This window comes from Thalia democratica, chromosome 2 (genome assembly GCF_965202585.1).
Source record: "Thalia democratica chromosome 2, ktThaDemo2.hap1.1, whole genome shotgun sequence".
NCBI classification, from domain to species: domain Eukaryota; kingdom Metazoa; phylum Chordata; class Thaliacea; order Salpida; family Salpidae; genus Thalia; species Thalia democratica.
Window position 1 is genome coordinate 15,839,423 of NC_139166.1, and position 18,128 is coordinate 15,857,550.

The window sequence follows — 18,128 nt, forward strand, 5'->3', positions numbered from 1 at the left end:
TTTTAAATTCGACATTCAACTGATTTGTTGGTAAAAAAGTTAAAACCTCGGTGCTCTAAAAACCAGTTTGTTAAATTCTGGTAGTAATATTTTCTTTATTTTAGTAAAAAATACACAAAATGTTTATTTTATTTTTTTGCATTCTTTGTAGAAAGTATGTGAGTGGAAGTTAAAGATAAATTTTGCGATTGTGGGCGTCGCGTTGTATTTTTGTTAGGGGTGCAACAAAAAAGTTCTCAAACTTAAAATTTATATTTTAAACTTGCCAATTCATTTTTGTAATAAACTACATCAATTTGTAAATTTAAAAACATTTTTGTTTAATAAAAAAGTTAAAGTGACTATAAAAGTAAATAATTAATGCAAAAAACTTATACTTCTTAAAAGTTTTAATACTTTTCATTAAGTAAATTATATTATGTTCCTGCTCGAGTTGTCTCTGCTCGATTTTTTCCGGCTCGAGTTACCTCTACTCGAGATTAACTTGTCTTATTGTTCTCGCGTTGTAGTGAATTTTTAATAACGATCATGATTTAGTTCACATGGTGCTGAAACACTTTTGTATTGAAAGTTGTGTATATTTAAGATGCATCTGACACAGATTGAGCTTGTAGATCTAATTTTACGAAAATTTTGCACATCAAATATAAAGACTTAAAAAATAAATTAACTTAGCAAGGAAATTAACGACGGTCATGTAAACGTGTGGCTGTAATTTTTGTACATTTTCATGATAACATAACTTTCGTTTTTTTAAGCTTACATAAAATTTTATACAATTTTAAAGCTCAACTCCTAAGTTTTGTATGTAGTTGGTATAAATAAAGCAGGGATCCATTAAAATAAGCGTGTTTAAAAGCTTAGACTTTAAAACTGAAATTTTTCAAACACTTTTTTTTTTGGTGGAAAAAAACCTCCAGCGTTCCACCCCACGCGACGCTTGTACATGCGTATCCTTAGTTTGTACGAAGATTGTTCTAAGTTTTTTAAGTAAACATGAGTATTTTAAAAAATTTAATAGCAGAAAGTAAATTAAGTACCAAAAAATAAAAGATAGAAAATGTTTAAACATGTTTAAATAGTAGTCTTAGTTAAAATAACGTTTTAGATATTAGTTATCCTAAATTAGCTAATAGTTAGGAGCTTTTGTATCATTAATAAAATTTTAAAGTTCGGTTTTAAAGTGATTGGGTTGCCTAACTAACAATTTTAATATTTAAAAAATTTTTCAAGGTTGTCTAACAATCAGATAGAGGTTATATACTAAGACTTGGCTAACTTTGGTGGTAATTCTAAGTTTTTATTATTTTTATGCTAACTTGAACTAGTCAATAATTATCAAGGTTCCTGAATTCAGTTAAATAAATTTAACTAATAAGCATATTCTACCAAAATATCAACTATTAATAGCAGCACTTTGCAAGCGCAGATGTGTTCCAACAGGAATCTCCGCACGACCTTAAAATGTTGCTTTATCTTCCTAAAAGCAACTGAAGCAATTCCAACAGTAGCATATATGGTATAGTCGATGGTAGGCTATATGGTCTGTCTATCAACAGTTGCAGTAGGCTCCAAGGTATAGTTGGTTGTAATGGCGAGTCCAGAGACGTTCTTCGCTATAGCCATTGGTGCTGCGGTATTTTTCTTAAGTGATTAAGGAATAAACGCTCGGATTTCATTTGTACTTGAACAGTTATAATTCATCTTTTTTTATACCTTTGAATAAACTAGCCATACTAAAATTTGTAGTTCATATATTTATATTCACATGAATTTATTTCAGTTTACTATTTTTCGTTAATATAGCACAAAACGGTATTTCTTTAAAATCAAAACTAGGTATTTAGAAATTTGATTTAATTTTTAGTAAGATAATCTTTATTTATCTACTGACTTTATAATCAAAGGTTGTAAGTACTGCTTCGATTATACTATTTAAACATAAAAATCAATGTTTAAAATTTGTATAAGATACAGAAAAAGCTGGCAAATAATTAAAGGTCTTCTCTTCCTATTGAGTTTCCTAATTGTATAGTGTTTAAAAGCAAATGTATACAATAAAAAAGTACATTTTATAAAAAGTTTTCACATATCAAAAAATATTTTTTTTTATAGTTATGATAATTTTTAGCGAATTTAAAACCTATAAAATTAACTTAAAACAACAGAAAAAATAACAGTAATTAAACTTATTATTTGACATCTCTTTAGCGCACTACATAGCAAAAATTACTTTCTGAATGTTTTTAGATTAAGAATATGTTATCTTTTATATTAATCAGTTGTTTTTGGTTTGAAAATAATTTTTTCGCACTATCAATTAAGCTTTGCACTTTGTTACAAGTTACCTTTAATTAAGTTTTACATATAAATACGTTTTTACACTTAATGACTTAAGTTTACAGATTTGTTTTTGTCGTATAAGAATTAGTACAAAGCAGATTTAGATATTTAAAAAAGCATCTTTTTATAAAATATTTTTTTAAGTAATTTAATCAAAGTTGTTTTAACTAAACAAAATATAATATTTTATTTATATAGTATTGTTTTCTTTTAAACTGCAAAATATTCTATGTACTTACAGAATAATACTAAACATCTTCAATTTTGCAGATAACATATTGTTTTACTATACATTAACAAAAGACACGTACTTAAATAACAGTAAAAATTATAACACATAACTTAGTAAGGTATCAGCTTCGCTTATGGTCAACCAACTCAAACTAAACCTTGATAAAACCAGAAGTATGTTTCTACATAAGCCAAAAATTATTTTCAGAAAAATATTAACCTATATGTAAAAATAGGTAAAACAGTTATAAATATTTGGGAGTGTTTGTAGCAGGGGCGTAGCGTGGGGAGGGACGCTGGCGCATGCGTGCCACCCAAAAAAGAAAAAAAAAAGAAGTAAAAAAAAAAATGTAATATCTTTATTCTTTATCGCTTATTTTTTCTGATTAATTTGCCGTTTTTCATCTAAGTTTTTCTAGTATTTGAAAAGTAAAACGAAATTTCAAATACCAATTAGTGACAAGTTAGGGAAATTACCCAGTATACTGATTCGGTGCGTAATTTCAAATGTGCACCAATGTTGATGCAAAACTCCATAAGGAAACATTTTATAACTTCATTAACTTCATAAGAATTTACACTCAAACAGTACGCAACCAGTTAGTGCACCGCAGTAGTATAACCTTATGAGAGAATTTTCTACAAGGACAAATGCTAACATTTTGTTAGCAAACCATAAAGCTAAACCTGTTTTATAGTGATAATGATTCAAGAATAAACAAATAGTAGTAAAAATAGCAATAAATCACTGCTAATAAAATAAAAATAAATTGATAATAAGAACAAAAAATATTAACAACATAATTTAAAAGATAAAAAAAAAAAAAAATTAAACAAATAATAAATAAACAGTTCATACTGTGATTGCAGTTTTAATCTCACTGTACAAAAAGTATTCTTTAAATTACCCTAAATTTAAATTTTTTATTAAAAGTAGTTTCATTTTTTATTAAGATAACAAACAAATCAAACTTTGCTATTCTATCAGCCATAAAGTTTTAAAATTAACAATTTTTGTAGCTAGTTATTTTAAAATTTAATCAGTCACCTCATGAATAATATTATAGCAACTTGTAAAACAGATTTTTTACAATCAATATTTAGTCTTAAAGACTTAATTGATTAATTTTAAATTTATTTAATTTTAAATCAAGTTTAAATAGTATTTAAAAAAAAAATTCTTTCTACCCACTGTTTGTAGTATTTTAAAAATGTTATTCCCTAAAGGTCATAGAAAAACTGATTTCAAGATAAATGAAAAGCTATATTTCTTGTGAATTTTTAAAAGCATGGAAAAGGTTGACCTTCAATAATTTTTCTTTTAAACTTTTTGTTTTGTATCAGAAACATTTAGTAAAATCTTTCCACACACTCAGGATAACTCAAGATTCTATGAAGTTTTGGAAAACTTTAGTATGACTCAGTTAAAACCAGGATAACTTTTTTAATTTTTTAAGAAATTAAGTATTTTTAAGCTCAGGCTGACTAAGGATATGTTTGTTTATTGTTAACTCAGGGTAGATTTAGTGGTTTTAAAAGCTTTTTTTTAAGAGCCTAGTTTCTATTAGTTTAAAAACAATAAAAAATATCTTTAAAATAATTTGAAATGCCTAGGATGACACATGATATTTTTAAACTAACTCAGGACAGTTATTTTGACTCAAAGAGTGGCAAGGCAATCCTGATATCTTTAAAGTTGGTTGTTTTTTAAAAACTTGTTTTATAATTCTAAATAAAAAGTAAAAATCTGTTTTCCTTAATTTTTAGATTATTATTTAAAAAAAATATGCAAAGTAGTATTGTATGGAATGTTGCAAGTCTAAAAATATGTCAAATAGGAAAATTATCTGAACTTCAAAAACTTGAATTGAAAAATAGCAGACCAACACCAGATATTGCTCAAACTCAAGACTGCAGTTCAAGTGGTATGAAATTTTAATTTTTGTTTATATTTCAGATTTTCTTTATTTGTTAAGATATATTTTTACAGTTTTATATTGTAATATAGCCAAAAATGTATAAGTTAAAAGAAAAAAAAACTAGCTCTTTAGATTTTTTCTACAAAAAAATTAAAAATTTAATACTGAAGATTTAACATTTTTATATAAAAGATAGAGATAGTATATTAAAAGCTGCAACAAACTAAAAGTATGAGTTATTTTGAGTTTAATACAATTCTATTTGTTGATATAAAATAAATATTGAAAATTATCTAGAAAATGCACAGAGAAAATGTTTAGAGGCATTAATTGTTATACTTAGTTAAGGCCATAGGGGGGGGGGGTAAGCCATGTTTTTTAGAAGTTGATCTATTTTATAAATTTTTTTCTAAGCAATAAGGTGCTTTTTATTGTTATTAAAAATTCGAATTATTTTTTGAGATATGACTAGTCAAAGTTGGGCCGCATAATAGGTTCCCTATGGGATGGGAAAGAATATTTTGTTTAAAATCTATCTTCTCCTACATTTTTCAAGCAATCTTCTTCAAACTTTAACTGTTTAATCTTTACACAATAATAAAATAACATTTCTTGTGAATTAAAAAAAATTGTAGTAACAATGTATTGTTTATGAAAAATTAAAATAAATTTTAAAGTTTTTTTATAAAATTTTTATTTATTATAATTATCAAAATTCATAAATTACGTTTTTTTTTTGTAAAGTAAGGATCATTTTCTGAAATTTAAAAAGATTGCTTGAAAAATGAAGAAGAAGATAGATTTTTAATAATCTTGTAAATTTCCCAGAAAATTGACCCCGAAAAAATTGCGGTCCATACAATTGTATTGGTAACTTTTTACTAAAAATAAAACATCTCAAATGTTAAATGATATTCATGCATTCTATAAAAACTGGCTTATAGTTTGTAATTAAAGCTTTCATATAAACTTATTTGAACTTATTTTACTTAATGAGTTATTTCAATTATATTACTTATAAAAAGATCTTTTTATAGCTAATTACAAACGTTGCAACTTAGGGGATTTTTTGAGAAAAAAAATTGCGCACCCCCTGACCAAAACACCACGCTACGCCACTGGTTTGTAGATAGAAATTTTAATTGGTCATAACATATAAAAACTATAAAACAAAATTAAAAAAAAAACATTAAGTGTATTATATAAAACAAGGCATTTCTTGAATGAAAAAACATTATTTTTAATCTTTAATTCATGTTTTATGAGCAATATTAGACGTAGTTTGTTGTGCTGGGGAAAAGCAAATAAAAAATGTATAAATAATATCAATGTTCTTAAAACAGAGTACTTAGATGCATACATTATAAAAAATATGATAGTATTAGAAAATTAAAAACCGAAAAAAAAAGTTGAAAGTCTAGCTTACCAAGGTAATAAATTATGTACTGAGCTACCATTATGTTTAAAAAAATCAAAGTAATTTTGAAAGTTCCAGGATAAACTTAAAATTTATTCATTAAATAGTGATTATTAAGGTAGTAAGTGATCATTGCTACTTGTTTATTTACTGCTGTTTAGAAAAAAAAAAGTTGTCATCTATTATAAAAAAATTAGTTCAAAAGTTGATTTGTTTGGTTACAGTAACAGTGGTTCAGTTTAAATTACAGCATTTTCTAATTGATTATTTATTAAGACTACTACTTTCAAATGACTTCAGAAAATTTACAAACTTCTTTATATATATATATATATGTATTTATTTCTCTAATATGTCAATATAAAATCATGTAATAGATGTACTTCTAAACAGAAAGTTATTTATATAAATAAATGGTAAGCTGAAACTACTTTCTCAACTCAACTTATAATCATTAGTCTATTTTTCTGAGGAATCGTAAAAGAAAATATGTTTTTGTTTTTGCAAATATTATTTGCGTCCTTATACTTGCATTATTGGGCTTAGAAAAGGACTCAGAAAAAAATAAAAATAAACATTTTAAAAGAAGAAAAAATTTTGCTGTTATTATTAAGTTATATTGCTTTAATTATTTATTTTTTGTTTGTTATTTGATTTTTTTCTCATTAAGTGCATAGTGTATAAATTTTACAGTACTTATTTTTATATTGTTATATATAAAAGTTAGATTGAGTTCACGGTCTTATTCACTTCTTTATAAAATAATAAAATTTTTGTTACATATACTTTAATTTATTTTCTATCAAATATTAATATTTTTCAGTATTTCAACCAATTAAAACCAAAGTTAAAATTTTAGCATAAAATACTGATAAAAATTTAACGTAAAGGTAATTCAGTCTTTTACAATTTTACCTTATTTAAAAATTTGGCCTATTTTTCATGTATTTTCACGTCTACTATTAGCATTGTTTATTGCATTTTATGAATTAAGTTTTAGTTAACTTTTAAAGTCTAGAAATGTTTTTTACTTCTTTGTTTATTCTTTTGAGTTTTATGCTTAGATTGTATTTTCATTTTATTTTTCATACGGCAAGCTTTTTAGTAGATTATGCATAAACTTTTTGAAGTAAACACATAACTCAGTTAATATACGTTTATTTTAATTTTATATTCTTTCATTTTATTGATTGCTTTATATCTTTTCGGTTTAAAAGTTTAGATTAAAATTTTAGAATTTTTAGCTCGTAAGAAATTTTAAGCATGTAATTTATAATTCGAGAGTCGAAAGGTTTTTTCGTACACCTCGTACACAAATTCCTTAAACCAAACTTTTTGAGCGCTTTTTCATCGTTCAAAAAACAATATATACTACGAACCTTAAACTTTAAATTATGAAATCTAACTTGTAAGTTAATTAAATTATTACTGACGAAAACAAATTTAATATGTATTCAAAAAAAAAAATAGTAAGTAAACAAAACAAAATCAAATTAAAAAAAAAAATTAATGAATTAGTATGGTTAAAAATGTAGTTTAGTAAAATTTGTGAACTTAAAACTAAAGAAAAAAAAACGAGCATGAAATATATTCCACGAAAAACTGTTATCTAATAAAATAAAAAACCAAAAAAGCAGTAATAGAAAACAATGAATTGCTGTAAGAAGTTCGAGCCGAACTGTTATCATTGCACAGGTCATAATCGCAGCAATCCATAGTGACTTTCACTTCTGGTCTGCCCGGGTAATGGTGTAGGGACTTGCCCATTTGCGTGCAATACCCGGGACCAATACAGCCTTTTTCAGTGCAAAACTCTTCATCTCAACAATCTCGATAAGGGACTTCCCCATTCTTGTAAGTGATAGTAGCGCAAGCAGTAGATTCATCCTGCATTATGGTTAAAAACATAAACAGTGGAATAACACAGGTGAAATCAATCTACTCATTTGTAAATTATAGAACAAAACAACATGACGAAAAGTTATAAAATTTTAATCAAATGACTAGCTGTAAAAACCAAGCATAAAAATAATTGAAATGACATATAATTTATATATTCTGATTTTAAGTTTCGATAAAATTATTTTAAAATTTAAGCTGTTGTATTTGTTTAAATGCATAACAGTTAATAAAAATCTTAGGTATTAAGTACAAAAAAAAACCAAAACAGGTAAGCAACTAACCAATAAGTAATCGTAATATTCGTTCCAGTAATTGCTTGTACAATTTTGCACGAGGTTGCCTGACTCGAATCTCGAGAAGCCAACCTTGTATTGGTAGCATTTCAACCCTGCACAAGTATAAAATACCGTGCATAACAAAAGTGCTGCTAAAATCTTCATGTTGCATTGAACTTGTAGTCCTTGTAGAGCAGTCCACAATAAATAACTGTTTTATTTATTTTTCCTTTTACTGCCAAAGAAGTTTGTTATGTTCAATTTCTTTGCATACTAACATCATCAAACAAAAGAATGGTCTGTATTGCTTCCGGAACGACTTAAAATTGCTCACAATTTTTAAATTACTTTATAATATAGCATAATATATTTGATCTAATTTCTAAACTAGAGGCTTTTAAAAAGGTAGCTTGCGTAAAATTAAAAAAAAAATTAAATCATATAGTGATAGTTGGTAGTTAAGCTATATATTTTTAAGTTTTAAGTTTGTTTAAATTTAACCTCAAAAATTTATGTTGATAGCCAAATTGTTGTCTTTTTTGTTGTTTCATCAAATTTGCATAAAAATTTCAACTTATTTTTATGTATTTGAATAACAAAGTTTTTAGATAATAAAAATAAAAGTTTTTTTACCCCTTACCACTTTAAACTGAAAAGATTATTTTTACTAAGTTTTATAGGCACGTAATTAAAAATAACACTTTACTTCTACTGTTTGTTATGTAAACTTCAAACAAATAGGTTCATTTAATCTATTCTGGTATACTTCTTATAATTTTTTAAAACTAAGCTTTTGAAGGACAAGTAAATCATGTTGCTTAAGAGTTAAATATTTAGGTCATTAAACCAATCACTGTTAAGAACTTGGTTATACATCAAGTTTTTAATCATATTCATGTTTTATTACGTTCTTCAGAAACTTAATGAATCACATTATTGAAGAAGTGTAATAAATGGATATTTAGAAAATATCACTTACGAAAGCGTTTTCACTATGACGTAACATCCATAGTTTAATTAACTATTACGTCAGAACCACAATTTAATTCACTTTACGGCGCTGTTGCATGGAATCAACTGATAAACATTAACAACCTGTTTAATTAATACTCACTTAATCAACTACAAAACTGTCTTTTTGGGTCTTCTTGGTACTATTACCCTTTTATGAAGGCTCTGGTGACGTTTTTGTTCAAAATAAATTAAAGATGTATATTACCTTTTGTTAAGTGTTAGAAAATTTTTTTTTATTTTACTTTGGTTTATATTTACATAAAATCTAAAACATATGATTGTTATCGCTATTAATAATAAAACATAAAACTGAATTATAGCGTATGTCTTATTTACCCTATAACATTAGTTTTATTATTAACAGTCAATGAAAGTCATGTTATAGTTCATGAACGACAAACAAAGAGGCTTAGAATACTTGGTCCCAGGACCTTGTGCACGAATAACGTTTCAGTTATCGAGTCACACACCACTTGTTTACCTTTTAACGTCTTGTACAGGACAACGTCAAGGACATGTATTTATATTTAATGTGCCTATAACCAGTGGCGTCGCGTGGTACTTTTGTTAGGGGGTGCTGCAGATTGAGTCAACTTAAAAAAAAAACCCTAATTTAAAACATTTAAACAAAATTCAAGGAGTTAGAGAGAAATAGGAAATTTTTTAATCTAAAAGTCTTTAAGATATTAGCTTAAATGCTTATTAATATGAATATAAAAAAAAGCATGACATACTTTAAAATATATTTTATACTTAATTTCAAATATACGATAAATTTAATCAATTTGTTTAAAAATACTTAATGAAGGAAATAGATTACTATACTGCTAAAAAACTTTATCATAATACTATACATAAATTTACAAAATATCATACATTGATAAAAAGTTTGTATGTATTATTATAACTTAATTATAAGAACAAAATATTTTGTTTTTACAGATTAGAAAATTATTTATTTTTCATATTTAAATAATTTCTTACAATACAACTTTAAAAACGATTTAAAAACTACGTATTTAATTATTTAAGCATCAATGCTTTTATAAACAGAAAAACAAAAGTTTAGCAAAATAAAATTATGGATAAAAAATATCATTAATAACTTTTTTGTAGATTTTAAAGTTAACTCAAAAAGTAAAGTAACTTTTAAAGCAATTAAAAACAAATTGATTTAAACAGTAACTTTGTTTCTTTTGAGTTACTTACTTATTTTTCATTAGTAAAAAATAACATTATAATTGAAAAAAAAAAATCACACTAGAAGGAATTTTCTTTTAAAACTTTTACAGTGCAACATAAAGGTCTTGAAAAAGTTATAAATATTACAGCAGTAAAAAAAAATTGACTTTATTCTTAAAAAAGTTTTACACACTAAAAAAATTAAATAAAATTATACATATGTTTTGAAGCATATATAATATTAATATCACTTATAAAAAAGTAAAAGCAAAATTTTGTCAGAAATAGCTTTCAATATAGATAATAAACAAATAAAGCAAAGTTTGTTTAAAAGGTCTTTGTTTGCAAAATAAATAACTACAAGTTGTAAAATAACCTTTTAAAATTTATATCTAGGATCAAAAAACAATTATCTAAAACAACTAACTTTTACTAAAAACATAATTAAAGTTAACTCAGAATAAGTTTTAATATACAAAATTAACAAACAAAGCAAAATCTATGTAATAGTTCACAATTGATTAACTAACAAATCTCTCATTATTTGACTGCTAAAGTTGTTACAAAAACTGATATTGATAAAACTATAAATACCTGATAAGTAAATATATAAAAGAGCTTTAAAAATTTCTCCTTTGCTAAAATCTCAGCTAAAAAATATATTAGGATGAAGCAATGTTTCAAATATACATTAGACTTTAAGTTATAAAGCTAATATTATTGTTAAAACTGCAATAGTCTTTCTAAACATAATAACTTTCTCCTCATAATATATTTTCTTTGTAAAGTAACAAACACATATATAAAATAAAATTATTTTTTTTCATATAGTTCAAACTTTTAGCTTAGTCATATAATAAATTTCAAACCTCTTGATGTACACTTTTGGGTAATTGAAATATATGGTGTTGGTCTGCTGTCTTTTAACTTGAGCTTTTAAACTTTAGACAAAGTATTTATATCAATGCGTTTAAGCTGATCCACAGTCCATTCACTTTAGTTTGTAGTTTGTATGTTGTTATTTTTTAAAACAACCTAAAAAATTAATTGTGCTCGGGTTGAACTATTTGTGAAAATTTTTACACAGTACTGATATTTCAAAGCTAATTTATTTTTATAAATAAAGTATCTTGTAATACATAAGTAACGCTTTCATATAATTTATAATGCTAATTTTGTTATAAAAAAAGTTATAGACCCTCTATGTCCTTAACAAACTTTCTATACACTTTATATTAAATAACTTTTTCATTTAAAATAAATGCATGAAACTTGTTAGTTTTAATACAGGTTGATATAAGTTTAACTATGAGAATTGTATTTTGTTGTGTAAGTAAGTTTATCTAAAAACTTTAATGTATTTGCCTAAAAAACAAATTGGAGATAAATAAATAGTTTGTTTTTTGTCAAGTCAGTTTGTACATCCCTCTCATTATAAAATTTTAGTGCTCTCCAACTTTAATTAACTATATGTCAAAATTCAATTATAAGAGCAATTCAAAACAATTTATAGTTTACTTAAAAGTCTACAAAGTACGTTAAGCTGTATCAACTTATTGTATCAGTAGCTTTAAAAATCAATTTAAATTTCATGTCAAACCATACAGAAATCATGGAGTGGTATAATAGTTCTTTTTTTTTTTGATCAGAATCAAATAAATGCTTAAAATAAAAATAAGGCAACAACTTTATGTAAGGAATTTTACAAAACAAAACTATTTCACTATATCTTACTTTTTCCTTTATTTTCAGCAATTGTTAACAAAGTTTTTTAACAAAATAATAAGATTTATTTAATTTTTTAACAACAGCACTTTAATTTTTGAGTATTTTTTTAGTTTAAAATATTTTTTCAATATCTTTCATTATAATCTTGGTCTAAATATTTTTACACTAAGTTGAGAAAACTTTAGGTTGTAGATCTCAAATTGAAATTTTTTATTTTTTATGCAAATTTTATTATCAATATATCATATAATTATGGCAGTTACATATAAAACTTGCATGTAACTTCTTAGCTACATATTGCTTATTTCAATAATAAAACTTATATAAAAACAAAATTAGTTATATTTCAACGAAATTCAATTATTTTATGTAAATAAGATAGGTAGCCTTTGTTTTCTTTTACTTAAAGGTAATCTGGAACAAAAAATTATGACATATGAAAATAAAAATTTTAATGACCATTTTTTAAAGAATTATCAATAAAACACACAAATTTATTGAGTTTTGGAATTTTGTTAATAATGTCCTTTAAAAAATTGTTACAACTTTTGACTTGTATAGTTTTTTTTTTTTTTGTATATGTGTTGACCACTGGGTTTTGATCTTGCAACTTTCACCTTAAAAACTAAACTTTATTTTCACTGTATTCAAGTTGTTTACATTTAGTAGTTTTTTCAATGAATAATTAACAGTGTATTCATATTCACTATATTCTTTATATTCAGTTTAATGCACATAGCGCTGAATTGAATGCAGCTCTAAAAATAAGCTTTTCAACAACTTTTTGTATAGAAAGTTTGTATACCTTTAAAATGCAGCGGACACAGTTTTAGCTTGCAGCGCCAGCCATTTAACGAATATTTGAAAATTGAATGTAAAATTTAAAAACTAATAAATTTATGTTAAGTTCAATGAAAACAAGCAGGAAAACTGAAATAAAAAGAAATTTTCTTTTTTCTTCTTTTTTTTTGAATAGGTGGGACTGCAGCTCCAGTGTGCCACCCCACGCGACGCCCCTGCCTATAACCATTGTAAAAAAAACTTTTACATGTCAGTTGAGTTTTAAGGTTTATAATGATTTAGTTTGCAACTGGTGTTTTTGACGCCCAGCAGGCAAAAAATATAAATGGAGCAAAAATAAGTTAACTACTAAAAAGAGTATATCTGTAAAAAATGATACAATTGATATTCTTTAGTTTTGGCCAAATAATTGAATATGATACTAATGTTAGAAGACCTTGGTCTAGAACTCTTAATAATCAAAATAGCGCAAAAATAAATTAAGAAGTCTACAGCTTTTACACAAGCCTAAAACAGTTAAGCACAGTGGGCTGAAAAGGGAAATCGAAATTCAGTTAATTATCAGTTATGATAAACCAATCGAAAATTATTTAACATTTAAAAAGTATTAAAACCTACACTTTTGTACTCATTAAAGATTTATGTTGGTATCAGGAACGTTTTTGAATTGTTTTTTAGACCCTATGAGGAGAACAATCCTAAAAATTTCACTTATGTTTTTGTTTGAATAGGAATTTAAAACATTTTTTAAATTAAATAATAATTGTTTATAAAAACTATAACTGTTTTTGCCTATAAAGTTTATATGTATGTTATTTTTATGAAGTATAAACAATCTTACGTTCAGGATTGAAACACTTTACTATGAATATTTAGAATGTAATTCTACTTAAATATACATTAATATACTAAATAAGTTGATGATAGTTATTAACAAAAGATAAAATAAATTTGTTTGTAGATATGTTGTAAAAAAGAAAACTAACAAAAATTAAAAAAAAGTTTATTACTCAGAGAACTAAGAACAAAAGTTTATAACCCTAATAGTTTATTTTATTTTATATTATTTCTTTTTGATCCATATCTGTGAGCTTTAGAATTTTGTAGAAGTCAACTTTATCAAAACTTTTATGATCTACGAAAGATTATTTTAATCACAAACAATTTTTTTTCTGAAAAAATTCATAAAACATTTTTATTAAAAAAAAGTATTGTTTTTTATAGAATATAATATAAAAATATCTGATGTTGACTTTAATTACAATGTTATTTGTTGCTTCTAAGGTAGTTTTATGGTTTTAATTTTTACTAAAAATTATCATAACTTAAAATAAAAATTATCCCTGGTTTGTAAAAATGTTTACTAAAATGGACTATTTTATTGAAATTTATTTTAATTTACACAGTTAAAAATTTGTAAAATAGTTAAAATTCAGCAGGTGAAAAAGTTAATGAACTAGCTAAGTAAAATTGTAGTTTAAAAGTTTTGAAGTGTTTTATACAAATTTTAAAGACAATTTTTTGGTTTTAATAGAATCAGTACTTTAAGTTCATTATAGATAAATTTAGTGGATTTGTTGTAAATTTAGTTTCACTTTAAATTTTATTATTGTAAAAAATACTTGGTCAATTAATAGACACTGATTTTTGCTACATGAACAAAAAAAGTTTTAATATCTTAAATATAAAAAAAATCCTGCAAAATTTTGACTATTTGTTACATTCAAATAAAGTAGAATTATGTACAACTTTAATTTCTTTAAAACTTGAATGTAAATAAAATTGTATAGGTGACAGAGTTTATAAGTATTATTTTCATAAACCTATATATATATTAATTTAGATATTACTTATAGTCATTCAGTAATTTTATTTAATCTAAATTTGTATTTTATATAATATTATATTCTTGACAGTAGCTTGAATTAAAGAGGTTCAGTTTTTCTATTTAAAATATTTCTTTCAAGTAAAATATGTGAGAAACCAACAAGATTTATGACAGAAGATTCCAGTCCATATCTAGACCAGTGATTCCCAAAATTTTTTAAATAGCCCCCATTAAAGAAATTAAAAAAGTCATGACTCCCTCCAACAAAACTACCATTAAAAATAATTAGTCTCTTTTTTTTGTGCTCTTAATCTGCAAATCAAGAACATCTAATTTAATTTAAAATTATGAGATCCTCTTTGGTTTCTTTGCTGCTCGTGCCCAAGGGGTACTTTTTGGCCCACTTTGTGAAACCTTGATTTAGACTATTAGTGTCCAATATAGAAAGATACATGTGTCTTTTTATATGTATCTTTGTAAAGGTCTTTAACTTAAACCAGATTTTTGGTTTTAACCAAGTATAACTACCCAATAAATAGTACTTCAAAGATTTAATAGTTAAGTTGTTCAATTTTTTCAATACATAAGAATTGTTAATATTATTTATATTTTGAAAAAAAGTTTGACTAAAACTACACTATTTTTTTCAATTTAATGTGATCTATTTTGCTAAACAGTTTGTTTTAACAATAATACCAATGCTCTTATTCAGAGGCGTGTTTTGCCTAGTTTTCTGTTACCTGTGTGACCAAAGAATAAAAAGAAGCTTAGACTATTCACTAAAAATAATGTTTATATATGTGGTTTTCCTTACTTGCTAAATTATTTGATTAAGAATGTTTAATTTATTAGATCAGTGGTTCCCAACCTTTTTGATGCCCCGCACCCCTAAAATCTCTTAATTTGATCTCGCACCCCGAACACTATATACTTAATTATTTATCAATAATTTTATTATAATTTCATGAATTAATAATTTGTACTTTAATTTTTATGATAGTGTACTATATTAAGAAAAATAAAACACTTGGAAATTTAAAAACACAACAAACTATATTCGAACAAGTTTTATCTATTTTTTATAAGGTAGAAAACATCAGAACTCACTCTTCCCTTCGCAACGATAAACGTTTTATGAAGGTCAAGCAAGTGAGTTTGGAGCTCATCACTTGTAATTCTACCTGCTCATTTTTAAACAAACTAAAAAAATTAATTACTTTTTAATTAAACGAAAAAAACACTAATCTATCTTTATAAAAAACTTTTTTTTTTCAAGTAACATTAACAAAAAACTAAACTAATATTACATATTTAATAAAAAGTCCTAATTGACATCTCATTATCCTCACAAGGTATTTAACAAACTATTAAAATACTATTCATGCAATATTGTTTTGAAAAGATTAAGGACTCAATTTTAAATCTACTCTAAAGTTAATGACTTTTTTGTTCCTGTTTATTGTACAAAACTTTCTGAAAACGTGGCATTTTGTTGCTGATGGCAATTCGCATGTCTGCCTGTGCATTCAAACGGTTTCTTGATTTAGTTTTTATAGACAAAAGAGTACTAAATCCAGACTCACACAAGTAAGTCGTTGCGAATGGAATGAGAGTACTTAGTGCTTTTTCACTAAGTTTTGGAAACATATTCATTGTACAACACCAATATTGCTCAAGAGTTTTGCTTTCAAACTGCATTTTGATAAAACGGTTCATGCATAATTCAATAAGTTCATCTTTTAACGATTCATCATCGGACATGTGATTTAAATTAAAAGAATATGGATTTATTATCCATTCTTCAGAAATTTCCAGTTCTCCTATTTTAAAATCTCCGTCAAAAGACTTGGATAGTATTTCCAAATGGTTCATAATTTCTTCACGCACACTTGGAACGAAACACTCGTCTTCATCAGTCACTTCTTCGAGTAATGGAAAGTTTGATAAATTTCCTCTTTCAACTCGTCGACACCAGAGATTTAACTTTTTTTTAAAAGCGTTTATTACTTCACGACATTTTATAACATTTACATTTCTCCCTTGCATGGAAACACTCATGTCATTCAACCGGCTGAAAATGTCGCTTAAGTAAGCTAGTATTTGAATAAACTCTTTTGACTCCATTTCTTTGAATTGGTCATAGTTACGTTCCTTAAGAAAAGCTTTTACTTCTTTCCTCAATTCAAAAAAGCGCGTTAAAGCTCTTCCACGTGATAGCCAGCGGACCTCCGTATGGAAAAGTAAAACTGAATGTTCACTACCATAGTCTTGACACAAGGACTTAAAAAGACGGTGATTAAGAGCACGACCTCTTATCCAGTTGATTGTCCTCACACAAATATCAAGGACATTTTTAGATTTCGAGGGCAATGTTTTTGATGCCAAGGCATGTCGATGAAGAAAACAGTGAGTACCCAGCAAATGCGGAATATCCTGTTTTAACAAAGCAAAAAAACCAGATTTATTTCCCATCATAGCAGGGGCACCGTCAGTACATACAGAAACAATAACTTGCATGTCTAAGTCATGTTTCGCAAAAAAGTTCTTGACACGTTGAAAGATGTCTTTTGCTTTTGTAGTTCTCTTCAAATCTTCACAAAATAAGAAATCTTCTTTTATCGAACCATCATGCACATATCTCACTAGTACAATCAATTGACTGCAATTTTCAACATCGGTTGATTCGTCCAATTGGAGAGAGATTTTTAAAGAACTAGCTTTGATTTCAGCAATGACTTGTTCCAAAACATCCGAACTTAAATCTTTAATTCGACTTTGAATAATATTATTAGATAGCGGCACTAACTCAAGCTTTTTTGAAGCTTCTTTTCCAAGAACATCTTCTGTCATTTGTAACACACATGGCTTTATCAACTCTTCAGCAATTGTATGAGGCTTTTTGGATTTAGCTACGTTATACGCCACATGGTAAGAAGCCAATAAGAGAGGTTTGCCAGCAGATACAAAACCGAACTTTGGAAGTGTTCCTCGTGATTCATAGCGGATCCTTTTAGATTTCAATGACTCAAAGTCTTGACCTGAAATATCTGCTCCACCATGTCGTTTGTTAAAATGTTCTTGCAATTTAGATGGCTTCAAATTTGAGTTCGAAAATACAATGTTACATAACATGCATTGCGGTTTTTGCAGGCCTTCAACTGTTTCAGTGCAAGTAAAACCAAACTGAACATAACTTTCATTCCACTTCCTAATCTTTGACATGATTGAGTACTAATTAAATAAACTGTACTGTAAAAAAATAAAAAAGTCGACTACTATGACATTTTTTGTCATAAAATTTATACTAAAACAATACTTCAGCCTATGACTTCGTCTAGAAAAGTAATAAATATTAGGCTTAAACTTAACTTTTTATACATTTTGTTATGAATATATGTACTTCTTAAAATATAAAAATAAGCTGTTCTAAGTTAAGCTTATGTAATGTATTATTTTCAAAACTATTTGCAGCTAGGAGGTTTCAAAAT

The 18,128-nt window shown here is 25.7% G+C and overlaps 1 protein-coding gene across 1 annotated transcript; it reads right to left on the bottom strand.

Moving 5' to 3' along the window:
- Positions 1–7,634: 7,634 nt before the first annotated feature.
- On the bottom strand, positions 7,635–17,862 carry LOC145850080 (protein FAM200C-like). The gene is made up of 3 exons (XM_082955227.1): positions 16,111–17,862; positions 15,748–15,821; positions 7,635–7,797 (listed from the first exon to the last, which is right to left on the bottom strand). Exons 1-3 carry the CDS (start codon positions 17,860–17,862, stop codon positions 7,635–7,637), a joined length of 1,989 nt encoding a protein of 662 aa, XP_082811353.1.
- Positions 17,863–18,128: the final 266 nt, after the last annotated feature.

What these genes read in the sequence shown, in the direction of transcription:
- LOC145850080 (XM_082955227.1), bottom strand. Translation starts at nt 17,862, where the DNA reads ATGTCAAAGATTAGGAAGTGGAATGAAAGTTATGTTCAGTTTGGTTTT. An exon ending in AAATGCCACGTTTTCAGAAA is followed by an intron (nt 15,822 to 16,110) that starts GTTTTGTACAAT and finishes AAAAATGAGCAG; the next exon opens with GTAGAATTACAAGTGATGAG. An exon ending in TTATCGTTGCGAAGGGAAGA is followed by an intron (nt 7,798 to 15,747) that starts GTGAGTTCTGAT and finishes ACCATAATGCAG; the next exon opens with GATGAATCTACTGCTTGCGC.